The 19,054-nt window shown below is 40.6% G+C and overlaps 1 protein-coding gene across 1 annotated transcript in view; it reads left to right on the forward strand.

Annotated features, from left to right (window-relative positions):
* PTPRN2 (protein tyrosine phosphatase receptor type N2) overlaps window positions 1-19,054 on the forward strand; it is a 615,253-nt gene that overhangs the window by 558,385 nt on the left and 37,814 nt on the right. Inside the window, exon 17 of the mRNA XM_035129839.3 lies at window positions 17,838-17,915. Within this exon, the coding sequence (XP_034985730.2) occupies window positions 17,838-17,915 (78 nt within the window). The remainder of the gene's footprint in view (window positions 1-17,837; window positions 17,916-19,054) is intronic.

A 19,054-nucleotide genomic window follows, 5' to 3' on the forward strand; every position in this document is an offset into this window, starting at 1 on the left:
GTGCTGCATTAACCTAAGTGTTATCTAGTTTCATACAAGTTTGCTGCAACAATGTTTGCCTACCCATCAAGACTTAAGATTTCTAGTGCATCCTTACCTTAATTGTAATTTTCCATTTGGGTGTGATCTGGCTGTCTGAATTATAAATCAAGGGAGTTCTAAGCAAATTGGGGAGAAATGGTTTTCCATGACTTGGGGGATGTGCACAAAATGTGGGTGTGCTTTTGTTATGGGCTTGGTGTAGAATGTTGTTGTCCAATTTCCAATTGGTAAGCAACTATAAACGCAGCCTTGTCAGGCAATCTATCTGCCTGCACACAAATCCAGCTGCTTAGCAGAGAAATGTCTGGCGCGCTCCGCTGCATACCTCTGCTTAAAAAGTCTATAAACTTTTCCTTCTGAAGTTTAGATAACAGTCTGCAGCAGCCTGTGGCAGTGGAAGTCTTATCCAGCTTTCTATGCCTTTGAAATAAATCACTTTCACTCCCTTGTTCATTAAAACAGAGAAGATTTATTAAGGTTAACAGCCCGGAGTATTTTGCTGCATCCCGGCTGAAAACTGCGACACACACAAACAGAATTAAAACATACGGTGTCATATGTTACAGAACACAACAGCAACAGGTACTACTTCCTGTTTCCTGTTTACATGACACATCACAGACCCCATGATCCAGGACGACTGCTGAGCTATTAACCCTCTCAGCTCACAATTTTATATTCATGTCTTACTTTATTATGATTGATTGTAGGGTTCATAGAAAATTTATGTATTCATGCTAGGCCGAGGGTACGCATTTAGTTATTCTTTCAGACATCTGCTCCAACAGTCTGTCCGAGACTAAACAATAGTGTACAATTAATTAGTCTTAAAACTTAGAAAGCCCAGGAAGCTACCACATTCCATTAATCAGCAGAAGTATGCAGTAACTAAAAAAAAAAAACCCACTAGGTAGCTCCATATACCAGCAAAACCCATCATAGGTACATGAATGAGCTTTATGACACTGTGACAGTCCAGCACTAGTATAAGCATATATACTCCAAACTGTGAGCATGTTCCTGAATCTACATAGCAGAAGGTGTGATGTAGTAATTAGCATATTGGCTAGGATCCAGGGATACCTGGATTTAAATCCACACTTGGCTATGAAGCTCCATGACCAGGCACCATCTCTTAGCTTTGCTACAGAGTTCATATGAGGATAAAATAGAGGGGGGGGGGGAAACCACACGTGCCACCTTGGGTTCCTTTGGAGAAAAGTAGCATAAAAACAGCATAAATAAAATGCCAGGTAAATTTAACTGCAGCAAGAAAGACACTGTACAATAGTACAACTGGAAAAACTCTTTCTTCCAGTGTTCGTAGGAAAGACTATGTTCCTTTCAAGTACACTGAGCTTAAGATTTACAAGTTAAATGCCAGCTTCTCGAAGCCAGCTAATGCAAGCGGAAAAGAACTGGTGTTATAGGCACCTACATACCTGCAAACGTTGTGGTGCTGTACAGTTGGCACCAGCTGTACAGTTTTGAAGTACAGTCTCATGCCAAGTGCACTGCAGCTCTGCTGATGGGGGGTCAAACAGCATGGGCATAGGAAATTCCCTTACACTCAATCATACATTTGCTCCATCTAGCTCAGTACTGACTGGTAGCAGCTGTCTAGGGTCTTCTCTGGAGATGCTAGGGATTAAACATGTTCTGTGCAAAGCATATTCTCTGCCACTGAGCTGTGGCCTAGCAGCTCATCATTTCCCCAACCTCTTAACTTTAAATATGACAATATTGGAGGGTGAACAGTTATACATCTGCCAACTTAATGTGAAGTGGTGGGAACTGGTGTTTGAGCAAAAATTGGCACCTAGTTAAGATTCTCGGAACAAGTTTTATAAGAATGTTAGACGAGCCCTGGTGGAGCCAACCAGTGGCCTATGTAGTCTAGCATTCTGCTCTCACAGTGGTAAGCCAAAATCATAAACAAAAGCAGTTTCCTGCTCATTATCCCATGCTGCTGGTATTTAACTGCAGGCCTCAAATACAGATCAAGCCCACGTTATACAAATCTTTAACATTAATTATGTTTCAGTTCCTATTAGCAGGGCTTTAAGCTTCAGTTGACCCAACAATAGCACATCTCTTCCTTGAATGGGTGTACTATTCACATTTAAAGTACATATTTTGGTACCAAGGACAGCTCCCCTCTTAACAAGAGGAGGCTGCTTTCTTTGGCTGAGACAAGGGCCTCCCCAGCAATGGAAGTGTCTGTATTGGGTATATAGTAAGAAGTACATCAAACAAGAAATTTCTCGTGAGTGTCGGGGTTTGGCAGTGCACTAGCTGGTTTTGCACAGGAGTTATGTCTCCTGTTCTGGTCCTCCTTATAACCATTTGGAAACAAAAATAGGGATTGACCTAGTCCCTGTGGGGTTTGAAGATGCCAGACTTGCTAAAACTGCTGGCCTGACACTTCTGTTTGGAAATATTTTTAGGATCTTCATCTAAGGGCAAGAGGTGTCTTAGCAGATTTGCTATGCCCCGGTTTCAACAAAAAGGAAGTAATTTGAGACAAATTTCTTCAAAATGTCATAATGGGAATTGAAGTTGGATTTGTTGCAAGAGCTCTGTAGAATAGCAGCAGCTTCAGCAGTTGAAGTTTCTCACTGAGGGATACCCTAAAAGCAGGTATCTTGCTTATTAAAATATGGAAGCTTTTATAATGGTAGCCAGCATTTTGCGAGGTGCTCTGTGGAAAAGCTTTTGTATTGATACCAATACAAATGAACCTGGACACACAGGTTGTGGCTTCATGCTTTCCTGGATAGGTTTCAGTTGATATAGGTCTGCTAAGTTTACCAATGCCAAGGTTTCCCAGAAGACAAGATTTTGTCTACCAAATTTAGTTTAGGGGTTACCTATGCTTGGAGAAGCATAAATTAAAATGTGTGATTTAGATGGGAAAGTTATATGTCATCTCGATTAATTTTTTTAATTGCACTTGACAAATGTTTTTATCTTGCCTGCAAATTTATTTCAGTCTGCAATTCATGTTCAGCGTGGTGCCTGGTTGTTTGCCTTTTTAGGAGCATAACGGCTATGCACATTCCCTCCCCCCCTTTGTATAAACAAAACAAAATTCTGATGAAGACTGGTTAATCTTAAATAACTTCCAGTGTTACTCATAACCATAATTTAGGGGAACGCAGGTACGATTTTCTCCATTCTAAAAAATCAACTCTTTGAAAAAAGTGAGTTGTTAGAGATGGGAGGACACTGAAGTTGTTAGCATGTCTGGACTGTAGCAATTTAGCTAGACAGGCTTATCACGTGAAAAATGTGAGTAAACCTTACCACTTGGATAAGGACCCCACAACTTACTGCATAGGAGAATTTAGGCCAGGAAGAAAAATACAGTGTAATTGAAACAGCTGGCCAAGCAACCATGTAGTTGTGGTCAGGTGGTTGCTTGTATTAATCTTGCTAAGGTCTGCAGTTGCAGACATAGCCAGGTTCTCGCAGAGGTGTCATCCTGTCTTCTTGAAATGATTTCAGGTAAAAAAAAAATATGGATAAAGTTTATACAGTGGGATTTCATCACATTTTCATACAGTAACTGCGGAAGAGTTGTAGCTCCGTGGCTGAACACACGCTGTGCGTAACAAGTTCAATCCCACATATTGCCTGGTAGGGCTGAGCAAGGCCCTCATCTGAAACCCTAGTGTAGAGCCTCTGAGTGTCTTAGATGGACCAATGATCTGACTCGGTAGAAGGCAGCTTTCTGTGTCCTGAAGTAGCTGTTTTGCATGTGCTTTGTTTCTGCAGTAGTTGCACCAGGAGGAGAATTTTCAGCAGGTGGAACTTTGGCTACCATTGCAGTACAAAGCTGCTTTCAAAGGCAGATCCAGGTGTTTTCACAAAGCTCCATTTGCAGTTATGCAGGGTTCTGTAGTTATGAAGGCTTACTGGGCCACTGAAAATCAGATGACGTTTGAGCTTTGAAGATACAGCTCCACCCCCACCCACCCCCAATCCCTGAAAGGATTGTTGTATAATCTTTGAAAATCTATTTTATGAGGTGTCTCTTTTATGTGTTCCAAATGCATTTTAATCTAATGGGGTAATCCTTTCACATCAAAATAATACAGTACCAAAGAACCTTGGAAAGACCCAAATACATAGGTGGCACTGTGGTTTTCAAGTACCAGCATTTTGTCACTGCCTCCATAAAAACAAATCTTATAATCCAAAATATCTCAGTGGCATTAAATGTGTACTCCTCTCACAGTTTTCCCACTTCTGCAAATGCCTCTATTTTTAGCTTGACTGCCCTTGGCAGATACGATTTCCATAAACCAGCTTGCAAATGTGCATGAATGTTTTTGCAGAAAATTAGACCATACTTCAGGCGGCATTTTCACACAAACAAATGCATGTTTTGATTTGCAAGGAAGATCAGCATTGATACTGTTCACTGTACCATTAGAAGGATGGCATCGCAATTTTACTAAACTGGTGGAAAGGAAAGGAAAAAAGACCTAATGTATTCATTATCACCTCCATTTCTGGGAGAGATAAGGAGCAACTTTATAGGTTGCAATCTTGGCATTTTTATTTGCAAGTTGCCCTGGGCTCCTTTGGAAGGAAGACTGGGATAGAAATTTAATAATAAATAAGTTCAAGTGAAATAAGTGGACTTGTTTTAGTAATAATTGTTAAGACTGTGCTGTCAATGGAAGCATAGAAATTGCTAAGTTGAGTCAAACCAATGGTCTACTAACAGTCTTAGTGAAAAGTTCAGGGTATGTTGGAAATATGCACCTCCTGTTATTTTGGCTATCATGCCTAATAGATTGCTACAGAGAGATGTCCCATGGGTATCACAGCATCTGTTGTGATTTGTGTTCATGGGCTTATTATGTATGACACAAAGTAGTAATACAATGGTAATTTGGTTCTCAAACTAAATCCATTCCGGAAGTCTGTTCCAGAACCAAAGCGTTCCAAAACCAAGGCACGTTTTCCCATAGAAAATAATGCAAAATGGATTAATCCGTTCCAGACTTTGAAAAACAACCCCCTAAAACACCAATTTAACATGAATTTTACCATCTAACGAGACAATTGATCCATAAAATGAAAGCAATAAACAATGTACTGCAGTCACTCAATCAATCAATCAGTAGCTGAACTGGGTTCCACACAGTTACAAAAACAAAACAAAAAGGCCGCAAAAACAAAGAAACAAAATAAATAGTAAAAACAGACAGACCTCAGAGTAACACTCAAAACGGAAGTGTGTTGCTCAAATCGGAAGCATAACACTCAAAACAGAGCACGTTTGGCTTCCAATTTTTTTCCGCAAACCGGAACAGTGTTGGGGTTCCAAGTTGTTTCAGTACCAAGGTGTTTGAGAACCAAGGTACCACTGTACTTATATTGACTTGATTTAATGGATGACTCTTCTTCTTTGGGAGAAGTATGAAGTCTTGCATATCCTCTCTGTGCCTGCTCCAGTTCTTCAGTGTCCTTATTGACTACTGTAAACAAAACAAGAAATGTGACAGGTTCTGTTATCTGTTGCACCTAAAAAAAACCAGAAAACTTTTTTCATTAACAATATAACCCTACAGTTTGTCATGCTGCATTATTTTTTTTAAAAAAATGCATTTAACAACTATCTCCTACGTTTCTTTTATAATATATATTATTTATTTTTGTTAATTTGAATTCTCTGAATCTACCCCCTACCCTTTGTAATATATATATATATATATATACCTGGAAACTTTAGAAGGACTATTGAAAACTACAGAAGAATTTGATTTGAATTGGAGTCTGACTGGTTTAGGAGAGGAGTAAGTGTATGATAAAAAGTGCATTGTGTTGCTCCGAGGTAGGACCAGTCTGTTTTTCTTCACATAGAATGCCTACAGTGTGATCTTCCCTTCAGATAGTTTTGCTTTGTCTTGCCATTCTCATGCTTCTTCCTTCCTACCCTGACGCTGTTAATTATCAGTCCTCCCCCCGCCACCCCCGGTGATGACATTAAAAATATATATATGCAGGTTAAACGCAAAGAACACATTTAACACAATGACTAATTTGGCCCTGAACTTCTGCTTGCCCTGCCACTCGCCCCTGGGAAAACTTGCTGCTTACCACAGAATTGGAGCAAAGGCCAATTGGACTTTCTCCAGATATATATTTGCTCTGATTTAGCACTAAAGAGCAGGTTTTCCTGGGGGAAGCAGCAGGACAAGTAAAAAACCTCTCTGACTCATGCCTAGACAGCATAGAAGAAGGAGAAAACCGCATGGATCAATGCTTTCTAGGCATGAGACAAGGGGATGTGTACACAGACATTGGGCAAACCAGAGAAGCAAGTCAACCCTGTTCCTGTTTTCTTCACTTTGACTGTAATGTCAGAAGTCCAGCTTCATGGGTCTTGTGGCTCAGGTGGAACTCATGAATTGCACCACATGGCCGAACAGCAGATTAGCTTGATTCTTATTTCACAGCCCTGCCCTGCCCTGCCCTGCCCCTTTTTGGCTCACCAATATCATAACCTGCTTTTGCAGGGATCCAGCTGCTTTTGAAAAACTTCTTTCAGCTTTAAAACTAGTTTGCTTTGCTGTTTTGAGAAACTCACGTTCCATAAGGGTTTGATCGATAAAGCCTTAAACGGCTAAGGACCACCTCTCTCCATATAAACCGACCTGGACTCTGAGGCCTTTCTTCATGTGACAACACAAGAACAGGCCTTTTCTTTAGCGGCTCCCTGTTTGTGTAATGCTCTCGCCAGGGCGCCATCATTATACAGTGGTACCTCGACATCCGAACGACTCGACTTCCGAAGGTTTCGACTTCCGAAGTCAACAACCCCAGAAGTCTTTTCGGCACGCACAGTCGTCGCATGCGCAGAAGTGCAAAATTGCACTTCGTGCATGTGCAAAACAGACGCTTCGACAATCGAAGACTTCGACTTACAAAGACGGTCGCGGAACGGATCGTCTTTGTAAGTCGAGGTATCACATTTTAGGCACCAGGCAAAAACATTCCTCTTCAACCAGGCCTTTGGCTATTCTTCAGCCTTGTGGGAGGTGGTGGGTTACTGCTTTGTTGTTCGTGTTTATTTCTGTGAACCACCCTGAGTTCTGTTGATGAAGGGCAGTTTATAAGTCTTATATATAAATAAATAAATCAACTAATACTAGATAGGTAGGTAGGTAGATAGGTAGCAAGCAAGCCCTGGGCAGATAGCTGTAGTCAAGCAGTTCTTGAATTTCAGCCAAAGTGTTTTAGTCAGGCATAGGCAAACTCCAGCCCTCCAGATGTTTGGGACTACAATTCCCATCATCCATGACCACTGGTTCTGATAGCTAGGGATTATGGGAATTGTAGTCCCAAACATCTGGAGGGCCGAAGTTTGCCTATGCCTGGTTTTAGTCCTCTCCAGTCCATTCAGATGTTAATTGGAATAGCAGAGTGTTGAGTGTATAAATAATACTGCCTCTGATGAAATTTTCTCATTTCAGTCCTATATGGAAGACCACTTGAAGAACAAGAATCGTCTGGAAAAAGAATGGGAAGCACTTTGTGCTTATCAGGCAGAGCCCAACGCAGCTACCATTGCACATAAGGAAGAAAACGCCCAGAAGAACCGCTCACAAGATGTAGTAGCATGTATGTACAGTTTAAGCTGGATTCATTACTTAGTTGCTTTCCCCTTTGCCTGTTGCTGCAATCAGAGGAGGAAATGTGCCAAAAGAACTGTTATCAGCCACTCTGTGCAAGGAACAGTTAATATTCCTGTGGCCCATCTTGTTGTCTTGCTGTGTGCTTCAGACTTCTCATGGCGGCTGCTGCTGCTGCTTCCAATGTATGCTTTGCACTTCTTCCCAGCATGTTGGGCAAAAAAATTCAGGCATTGCAGGGGGTTGGACTAGATGACCCTCGCGGTCCCTTCCATCTCTACAATTCTGTGATAACAGCAAGTGCCGTTTTGCGTAAACGACATTTCATTTCGACAGCCTCATGGCACAGTTTTCGTGCATGGCCTTTGGACACAAATACCTTTACCCAAAAGTGCACGATGCTCTTGACTTGTAGTTAGAACTGTTTGGGGAGATGAGCTTACAAGGCAGGTGTTCTCTGTGTTGGGCCTAGGGTGGAAAGTGGAGCCGAGAGTAGCCATGGCATATATGTGCTTTAAAAGTTTTTGGTGCTCTTCATTCACAACCAAAAGCAGCACATTCCTATTCCATGTGCTTGTTTATTCTGGTAGCTGTAGCAGACATTCTGTATTGTACATCAGACTGAATCCACATGGCTGTACCGTGAGATTGATGCTGTTTATTAAATTTCATCAGCTACCCTACATATGAACTTGGGGTGGAAATCCCTTTAATATAAACCTGTTATTATTGGCAACAGTCTTTAAGCACTGTCGTGTTCATACAGAGAAGGAGCAGGGAAGGGTCTGTGGTTTGGCATCATTAATGCCCTTGCTAGGGGCTACTGAACCTGAAGCACAGTCTATATTAAACATTGTTGTGTGTTTTTAAGTAAATTTGTTAGACACCAGACCATTTTACTGATTTATTTATGTGGCAAGGTTTATACACTGCTTCATCATAAAAGAAACTGCTAAACCATTTACATAAAATGATATAGTCATTTGAAAATACTGATAAAATCAAACGTTAAAAACATGTTGCATTAAAATGTATCAAGCTATAAATAAAATCAGTAGTTCTTTTTTCAAAAAAAATGGTAGACTTGTGTAAATAAAAACATTTAATTTTTTTAGCAGGCGCTGAAAACAATACAGCGAAAGCACCTGCCTAATAGCAATTATTCCTCAACATACCAAGTTCCATATCAAGAACACTTTTTATATGGTTCTTACCATTTAAATCAGTCTTTTGAAAATATCTGTATTTAGAAGCAAGTGTGCAAAAAAATAGGCTGAATAGTAGTGGTCTGTTCAGAAATGCTCTTTGAAAGATCTGTTTTAACATAAATATGAATGAATACTGATTTAACTTTTTTATTTTTTAAAAAAATCAGATGATCATTGCAGGATATGTTTGAAAGCTGAAAACAGTCACGACAACTCGGACTACATCAACGCAAGTCCTATTGTAAGTACTGTATAAAAAATTCTACTTTGCCTTTTTGAAACTAAAATGTTAGGTGTGATGGAAGAAAAAGGTTGATTGTGATGCAAGTTATAGCAATTTATTGAGTCCGCATGGTGACATCCCTCCAATATTTCCCTTCCTGTGACTTTCTGACCAGCAGTTTGCCTGCTTCTGATAACAGCTATGTACAATGGGTGTTCTTCAAATCTCTCAGCAGTTGTATTAATCATTTAGCTAAGAATGCTAGAGTGTGAAAGTTTAGATAAATGGGGAGTTTCTGGGTGGGAGAGTAAATACTTGCCCAGCTCCCTGCAATAGGTTTTAGTAAAATTCCTTATATCTTGGGACATAGTAATTGTTCTTACTGTTCATTATCATTCCCCATAGTTGTGGGAAAAATTGCTTTTCCCCATTGACAAAATATTGTTGGTAAGGTACAGCATATGCCCTCTGAAACAGCATCTATCTTGAGGAAAGACATTGGGATCACCTTAAAGCCAAGTAGCCATTTTGTATTTATTGTATGGCAAAATTGTGTGCCCTGATAATTTAGAAGAGCAAAATTTGTGACATTGCAGGAAGTGAACTGCAGCAGAATCAGAACTTTGTTTTGTTTAGTTTTCCTTTCAGAGTTCACAAAGGGTAACTGAAATCTAGTCCCATTTCTCACATCTCAGTCCAAATTCTTCCAGTCATTAGAGTTTCACACAAATCAAACTGTGTTTGGCTAAAATAGATGTTTCAATGAGGCTTCACTGTGTGTCACACAAGCTGTCTCACAGTCCTTGGTAGTTTCCAAGAGCAAAGTGTGCTTTAGGGTAACATCAGAATATTGTAAAATTCTACTTCATTCTTGCTTGATGTGTCTTTATTGACAGGAACAAATAGCTTTTTGATGCCACGATTGTCTGGTATTTTTACTGGTTACATATTTAAAATGTGTTAACTATTTTCATGGTATTAAAGGTAATTTTATTTTGTAAATGCAGTATTAGTAGTAAACTTCAAATCCTCAGCGGAGAACTTGCTTCTGTTAACTTTCATACTGATAGGCTAAAAACATCTCTTGTTTGTTTTGAGAACTTAACCCTAGTCTAGCCAAGAACAGATAGGAAAGGCTAATGAAACATAGCAGATGTGTGGAGACCTGAAATAACAGTGGTTTGATCTTCTTCACCAACTACAAACAATCTTTTTAAATTCAAAATAAAGGGAAGCAGTTCAAAATTTAATAGCTTCTAGCTATTAAACTGTGCCAATAAAATGGCATATTTGATGCATCTGTGCCACAAAGCCTTTGGTGAGATTTGCCCTGTATTCCAAACAGAAAATTAATAACGCTAGAGCTATAAACTATGAATTGGACTAGAAAGTTTTTTTATTTTCACTCGCCTCCCTTTGGCATGTGAGGGGCCTGATGAAGCTGGAGTGTAATATAAAGCAATTACATTCAGGCCTTGGAAAGGGAGGCTTCCAGGGGTGTGCTTATAGTTGTGTATTTCCAGCTCCAGGGTCAGTGGTCCAGCCTCCAGCTGGGGCTCACTCAACCTTGCCTTGAGTCTAAATGAGTAAAGCAATACATGCTGGGGGCGGGTGGAGCCCTTCTTTGCACCAGACAATGCGTTGGCCACCTGCCCACATGTTTCTTTCTCGGAACTGCTTAACAGCCCCCCTCCCTGCCCCCACTTTCCCATCCCTCCCAATACGTTGTGAAAACCCAGGGTTTTGTTTCTTTACACTTAATGTGCCCAAAAAGCAACAAGGAGAGACATCTGCAAAGAGATCTGATGAAATATCTTGTTGATCGTTGTTGTTTTTAATTACTATTCCAATGCGAGGATGCTTAGAAATTCCTTGGAATAAAACTGAGCTGGGAAGTCCTCTGAAATAACATAAAATACCGGGGTAATAACTCTGCTGCCAGCGGTTGAATGAAAAGCTTGCAATTACAGCACAAGGAGACCCTGACTGTGCAGAATAAAACTATGATAATTACATCTGTCATATTTGTACTTTGTCCTCATTAAATTCCAGGGAAATCATCCAGTAGTAAATAATGTGCAATCTTTGTTTTTAAATCAGAGGTCATGAAAGTAAATTGGAATTCTGTTTTTCCCTTTTAGGGTGTTGGAAAGGGGGGAAGGGGGGAGCCCATCAACTACATTAACAAAAACAAAATAGCACCTACCTTTCAGCTTGCTTATTACTGAAGCCACCAGACTGAGGAATGTGATTAACATGACAGTTTGCTCAAACACAGCATACAATTTTTTTATCAGCAAGAATAGATTCTGAAATTTGTAATGACATTCAAAACCATATTTATTTCATTCCATTATCTTTTTCATTTTTTAAAGAGGGTTTTTTTAAAAGGTGGGTTTTTTAAAAAAGAAAGAAAGGCAGGTGCCAGTTATAATAATTATATGTTCTGATATACTATTAATATATTACCGGTAGTCATAATTTTATTATCTCCTGTATCTTTTTTATTTTTAATAGAGGAAAGAGGTGATTCAGTAGTATTATACCTGCTGAAAGTCGTGTGTGTGGTGGTTTTAAATATATTGCAGTGTGGAAACAAAACTGCCTTCGAGCTTGCCTGTAGTTTTAAAGAAAATTAATTTCACAAGAGCTTTTGGTTTTATGTGTTGGTTTTATGCACATTAGGTTTAACCATGCATTTAAAATAAGTATGCAGGAAGTCAGGATAAATTGAACAGCCAACACACATGCAGAAATTAACTTAGCTGGTTCTTAGCCACAAATATTACATTGCTCAAAGCCAAAGAACTAAATAAAAGAAGTCTGAATTGTATGTTATGTCGGCACACTAACTGGGAAAATACAGATCTAAATTGGTATGAAGCTAGTTCAGTTTAAGTGGAGTCACACAGAATAGATACATTATTTGTATAAGATTTTATCACAATAAATAATGGCATAATATCAAATCGTTTCTTATTATTCCCTTGGTAAGCAGTGGAGAATTGTTTTTATTCATTTTTAGATTTTTTTTTCAGTGCAGACGCATATGCATGAAGTTTGTTAAAAACAGAAGGATAAAATAACACTGTCTCTAAATATAAAAAATTGAATCTTTTACACATTAGCATTTTTAGCATTTACTTGGGGGCAGCATAAATATGCAAAAGGAATTGACATACATATTTTAAAAATTCAGATAGAATTGATTATAGCAATGTATTTGTATTCAGTGTGGTGTTCTCTAGTTTAGGAATTGTCAATCAATTTTAATTTGGGGACAGGCAGGGAGAGAGCTTAGATGACTTGGAATTAAAACATCTTAGGTTTAGAGGTGGTTTGATCTGATCCACTGCAGGAGTTCTCTTCTGATAAGTTGGAACGAGGCAGGTGGTTCTTTTGGGCGCCTTTCGGTTATTGCTTCTTCCTCGTATGATACCAGAATCAGAGCTGTTAATTGTGCTTTGGTTCAAGTGATCCTTAGTCACATCATGGAAACTCTGGAAACTCTGGATATGTGGTAGACTAGCTCTCTTCCTGCCTTGCTGGAGCAGCTGTGAAAAATGATAATTTTGTGAGAAGCAGAACATGTGTAATTATACATTTTTTAAAAAAAAATAGTCAGACTCTACCAACTATATCTGTGTAAGTTTTTTTTTAAAGTCTAAACTTCCTAAACCTTTGCAGATCAAAAAACATTGATATTTGTTCTAATGAGACAATTATTTGCTGTCTTATTCTCTAAAATGAACTTTGTGACCGTTTCCGATTTATCTATCTGTAGTGATAATTTCTGAGTGTAGAGGAAGAAGCTGTGCTTTGATGTTCGAGACGTTTTGGCACAACATACAGATTTCATTTAACAACACTTCTCCATTGTTTCTGCACTCAGAATATCTAGATGCCCTCAGGGATTGTTCAGAAACTTTACTCTTAAGCAGCCTAAACATTTTGTGCTAAGCTTTTATTGGTTGATGTTTCCAGCTGGGTTATATTAGTTAACGTGAATTTGAGCAAATTGATCTCAGTGGTGCGAAGATCCCGAATGACCTTCAGTGGTTCAAAGGATTTGGCTGAAAGGTTTATTCTGGCATCAGGATAATGTTCCAGCTTGTGCCTTTGCTCCACTGCCAGGACTTGACTCTGGTCTTTGGTCTGATGGTACTGCTGCTTTTTGACTCTTATCTCAGGACTTTGTCCATGCCCCACCAGCGTAGAATGAGGCATGTCTGAGACAAATGTGACTGACTACCCAGGGCATTCACTGCCTGTCTAGTTACCCTTGCATGTTTTTATCCTGCCCTTTTCTCCATGGCAACACAGATAGGGTTTCTCTCAAGTCGCTTTCATGGATGAGTTGGTTTTGAACCTGAATCTCCCCTGCCCCAACTCCTAATGGTTTGTAAGTGGGGCAGCAATTTCTTACTACACTGACTCAGGGGGGGGGGAACCCAAGCAGCAGCAAGAGGTCTTGACTAACCTTTCTTGACTTGGAACCTACTCTAATAATGCATAACTCTAAGGCAGGCTTCCTCAACCTCGGCCCTCCAGATGTTTTTGGCCTACAACTCCCATGATCCCTAGCTAGCAGGACCTGTGGTCAGGGATGATGGGAAGTGTAGCCTCAAAACTTCTGGAGGGCCGAGGTTGAGGAAGCCTGCTCTAAGGCAAGCTTAGCATGAACGCACCAGTTCCCGGAGAGGAGATTGTGGCCGCTTTGCTTCTCCTGTGCTTCTGCTGCGAACTAAGCCATGGTTTGGCTTAGCATGTCATGTGAAGCTGGGCGTATGGCAAACCGTAAGCTGTATGTAACCTCTTAGGTTTTCAGCTCATGGTTTGTCAGTGCAGCAGGAGAAAGACCAGAGGTGAACTTCTATGTCTGCTTCCCTGTACCGTTTGTGAACCATCTTCCTGAGCAAGGTGAAACCCTTCTCAGAACTTGCCCCTCTGCTTCTCACCTGCTTGCCTGCCCTGGTATCACCTAGATCTGATCCTGTTAACTCTAGCTTGCCCATAACCCCAGCCAGCCCACCCATGAGGCAAGGTGAGGTGACTGCCTCAGGCGGCAATACTGCCTCTACAGTGGCCTCTCAGTGAATAGTAGGCGCTGATGGTCTCCTCCCACACCTAGAGAGGAAAGGGCAGGAGCTGCCCTCTGGGGTCTCCTGGAATACGCATCTGCCTTCAAAAGTTGGGCAAGGTTGGTTTTATTCCCTGTCCTTATTCCCAATGTAGATCTTCACTTCCCCTTCTTTCCTCCATTTTATGGTTTGCCTCAGGTGTCTTGGGCCAGCTCTGCCCATGCCGGACCTAGCAAACTAGATTGCCAGGATCCTGATGCAAGTTTAAATTCCATGCTGGTGTGGTTTTTTTAAGTGTCCTAATGGCAGCCTGTATCCAGGGGTCTTTGGGTTTGCAACCATTATAAATTTCAAAACCTCAGTACCAAGTGGAACAAAACTGGACAGTTTTCCACACATACCTAAGTATACAGCAGCACTTTTGCTGCCATTGTGCATGTTATTATCATGAGATCCAAAGTAGTTTAATAGGCTGTGCATCTATTTAGATCTCTGCATTTCAGCTAAACAGAGTGCAAATTGTGAGCTAATATCCAGATCCTCCCAAACATATTTAGCATTGGGAATTTTGAAATGTGCAAGTTAATAAAGGCATGCATTTTTATTTTCAATTAGTTTATAATCTTGGCAGGGGTCTGTAAATTCATTTATTAGCATAGAAGAAAGCTTTTTTTTGCCATCTTGGATATCCTCTGAGAACATAACGCACGCTAGGCAATTCAAGTTTTTAGTGAGACTGATAACCTTTCTCCTCTTTGTTTTGCTCCGCATCAGTAGTAGACAACAGGCAATTTAAACATTTACATTCATTGAAGTGATATAATACATGCAAATTTGAAAGTGACCCAGCTATTTCTTTATGCAAACTAGTAATCCTAACCTGCATGTGTCTTCTCCATAGCTGCTTTCTGCACACCAGAATATAATAATTGCAGATGTCTGTGTTATTGTTAACTTGATGATACGTTTGACCGGTCTTTCCTCATTATGATGTCTATAATGCTCAAACTGCAGCTTTCTGACAACAGTTGATTTATACTGTAAGGCCAAGAGTGGCCCTTTCCTGATTTATCAAATAGTGGAGGGTTTAGAAGTATTTCTTCCATGACACTCACCTCATCACTGATTCAGCTTGCCTATTCTCTTACATTGTGAATACACACAGCTTCACTTTCCCCCCTTTCATTCACAAAGTTCGCACCATTTGAAATGTCAGCATAAGGAATGGACAAGTAGAACCAAACAAATGCCGTGTAATACAATGTCTTGCCTACAAGGGCAAAGATTTCTACCAGCCTACAGTCCAGGGGCAGCTAATGTGGTGCCCTCAAGAGGTAGTTGGACTACAGCTCCCATCAGTCTCAGCCAGCATGGCCAGTAGTCAGGGATGTTGGGAGTTGGAGTCCAGCAAGATTTGGAGCGCACCATGTTGGCCACCCCAGTTGTAGTCTATCCTTAATCTAATCATTCTAGTTTTCCATGTGTAAGGGTCCGTCTCCCCTGAAGCATGCAGAAAAGCATTTTCACACTTGCAAAGTGCTGCCAGCAGTCTGAAGTAATCCAGTGCAGAAATGGTTTTAGTAATGAGCTTTTGTGGTGATGAGCTGCTTGCCTGTACCAGGGGTGGTTAACCTGTGGCCCTTGAGATGATGCTGGAGTGCATCTTTATGGCATTCCTGACCATTGGCCATGGGAGCCAGAGTCCCAACAGCGTCTGTTGGACCAAGAACGGGCACACTTCAGGCATGCCATTTTACTCATGAGAACCAGCCCAGATAGACTTGTATCTGCTAAAGACTTGTAGTTGGGGCAAAATTGTGGGGTGTCTCAGAATATTCTGACCCAGTGATATTTTTTTCAGTGCTAGAAGTTAGAACTGAAGCAAGCTCACACATAAAAGTTTGCGCCTGTTTAGCGTTATTCATTTAGGCCATCTGATTTAGGTGGGGGAAGTTGTTTTGCTCTTGCTTTTTGGCAAGCCATTGAGAGAAACCCTACTTCAAATTACCAGCAGGTGCCAAACTACCTTCCAACTACCGCAAGTGTAGACCACGGCTTAAGCAACAGACTTCATCCATTGCAAATGATGTCCAATGATTCTACTAGAAAAATGCAATCTGTGCTGCTGGACCACAAAATATGAAATGTGGTGTTGATGCCATGGAATTGGTTGCAGCCAAGGTCCAAAAATTCCTGGCTGAAGCATAATACCAATCACGTAGGCAGAACGACTCCGCAAGTACCGGTAAAAGAGAGCTTCTGAAAGTAATGATTAATCCAGGCCTCAGTTAGGAGATCTGTGATTGTATCACCAGATTTTTAAAAATGAAAATGAAAATGCAGCACTAGGGAAATAGCTCCAGAATTTCATTCCAGACTATTTTCTCAAACTCCCCCCCCCCCAATGCTGCTATGTGTTACACAGGGAAAACACAAATACAAGGCAAGCATCTATAATCCCCCCCCCGGGGGACAAACAGCAGCACAGGGGGCTTTTAAATTGGGGAAATGGTGTGGGAGTGGGGGTGGGTGTTAAAAGCACAGCCAGCAAACTCACACAACTACAACCCCATTAAAAGTAAAACCAAACAAGTTGGAAAACGCAATCACGAATCTCCCACCTAAGAAGTGGTTTCGCCTTAGAACGGCTAACTTGTGTTTATAAATGTTAATATATTGAGTGTTACAGGGTGTATCTGCTATTGCTTAAAATTTTGATAAAACTTTCTTTTGGGGGGGGTGAGGGTGGATTCCACTGCTCAGTACAATTTAGTACTTGTTGAAATAATTGAGATTTGTGCTCCTGCAACTGCAAGCATAATGTCAGCCTTGTTCATGAGTGTGTGTGTGTGTTTTAATTCTTTCTAAGGATTACACTCAATGGGTTTTTTGTTGTTTTCCTTGTGTTTAAATTCCCATCAGCCAATCTTGTCCTTATCAGGAGAATGGGGCCAAAGATTTAAGACCAGAAAACCCACCCATCTGTTTGAAAACACTCATTGTAACTACCTAATCCTATTTACTCTCGGTAGCTTTGTTTCTGAGGATCTCTTTTTCCCCTACTCAGTCACTCTTTGAAATAGATGTAATAATTAAGGTCTTTAAACAGAACTTCTTTTATTGAGGGTTAGAAGCCTGCATTTTTTAAACAAACAAACTGACCAGAAAAGGCCAGGATTGAGTTTGTTCTTCAATTTTGGCTTGTTTCTAGATGCCCTTGAGTGCTATGACAGAAATGGAAGAGATGCTTAAATGTGCCCAGCATCCCTAATGCCCTGCATTGAGAAATGTTTTGAAGTGGCTTGTAGGTTGCTATGAGACTGAAAACCCCAAGTAAATGCTTTTTTTGTCAGCAAATGCTCCTTAAATGATTTCACGTTACATATTTAGAACATAGATCCCTGATCTTGTGACATCTTGGTATTAGACTACACATCCTGTTCTGCTGGAGAAAGGAACTCTTATTCTGAGGAAAGGAAATAACACACTTTTTCCTCCTTTCAAGAGAAGTGCTCTCCTAGTTGATCAGTTCACTAATGCACTGCAAAATTGCTATTTTTGCTGTTTTGTGGCAATTTTCTCTCTCTCTCTGTTCTTATTGAGCACTGCGTCTAATTGCTTTTTCCTTTTTCAGATGGACCATGATCCTAGAAACCCTGCTTATATAGCTGCTCAGGGTGCCCTGCCTTCTACAGTCACAGACTTCTGGCAGGTAAAAAGCCTTTGTTGAACTGCTTTTAGGAACATAGGGAAGTGCTTTATGCTGAGCCAGACCATTGGTGCATCTAAGTTAGTATTACCCTGATTGGCCATGGCTATCTAGGGTTTCAAATGGAACATTCCCAGTCCTAATGGAATCATCAGGGATTGAACTTGGGAAGTTCTGCATCTTAAGTGTAACAGTATTGTGAGCCTGCAGCAAAATACAGGGTTGTAATATCATGAATGTAATATTAAACCTGGACGCAGTGGTGCTGTGGTCTGCACTGGGTTGGGTATAGCTATGATGGTGAATTTCGTTTGTGGATAAGTGAATTTGGTTCAATGTACACTCCGCAGACGTGCAGGCGGGGTCTGCGTGTTGGGGGTGAAACATGCCCCCACCCCTCACATCACAAAAAGGCCGAAATGGTTCTCCTGAAGGACCACGAAACCATTTTAGCTATGCTGAATGAGTCTGTGTGTGGAATCTTAGCATGGCAAGTTGAAGCAAGCCTGGGCTGTGGGGAATAGAATGGATACCAGCAGAATTTGAGGTGACAATTGGGTTGTCAAATTTGGGATGGGAGAGGGAGAACTGAGATGAAAAATGGTTCCTACCTAGGATCTGCTGAGAAGAGAACATCATGGAAACCCCAAGGAAAAGTAGCAGTCACTCAATTCCTACCAGGAGGTTTAGGGAAGCAAGGTATAAAGTGTGCTAAGATCCAGATGGGGCCTTATTCCTATCTAACAACATGTGCACAGGGTTGGAAAATGTTGTTTGCTTGCCACTAATGCAATTTTCTAATTTTTCAAGTACTTTGTAATAATGCAAGCATAGAGCTGCTGGAAACCAGATACTTTTATACATCAGTAGGGCTTCCCTCCGGACAACAAATAGGTGCTTTTTAAAGTTTAGCATTTCATGTTATACTGTATAAGCTTTCCCCCATTAAATCCTTAACTGAGTTGGGGGCTTAAGAAAAAAAGAACGTAAGAGAAGAGGGTCATATTCACCTAAGTTTTACTCAGAGAAAATCCATTGAAATTAGTGAATATGCCTCACTTAGGTCCATTAATTTCAGTGGGTCTACTTTGAGTAAACGTTGGTTGAATACCAGGTGCCCAGAATATCTGCAAGTTCCTATA

The sequence above is a fragment of the Zootoca vivipara genome, chromosome 11 (genome assembly GCF_965207765.1).
Source record: "Zootoca vivipara chromosome 11, rZooViv2.hap1.1, whole genome shotgun sequence".
Classification (NCBI taxonomy): Eukaryota; Metazoa; Chordata; class Lepidosauria; order Squamata; family Lacertidae; genus Zootoca; species Zootoca vivipara.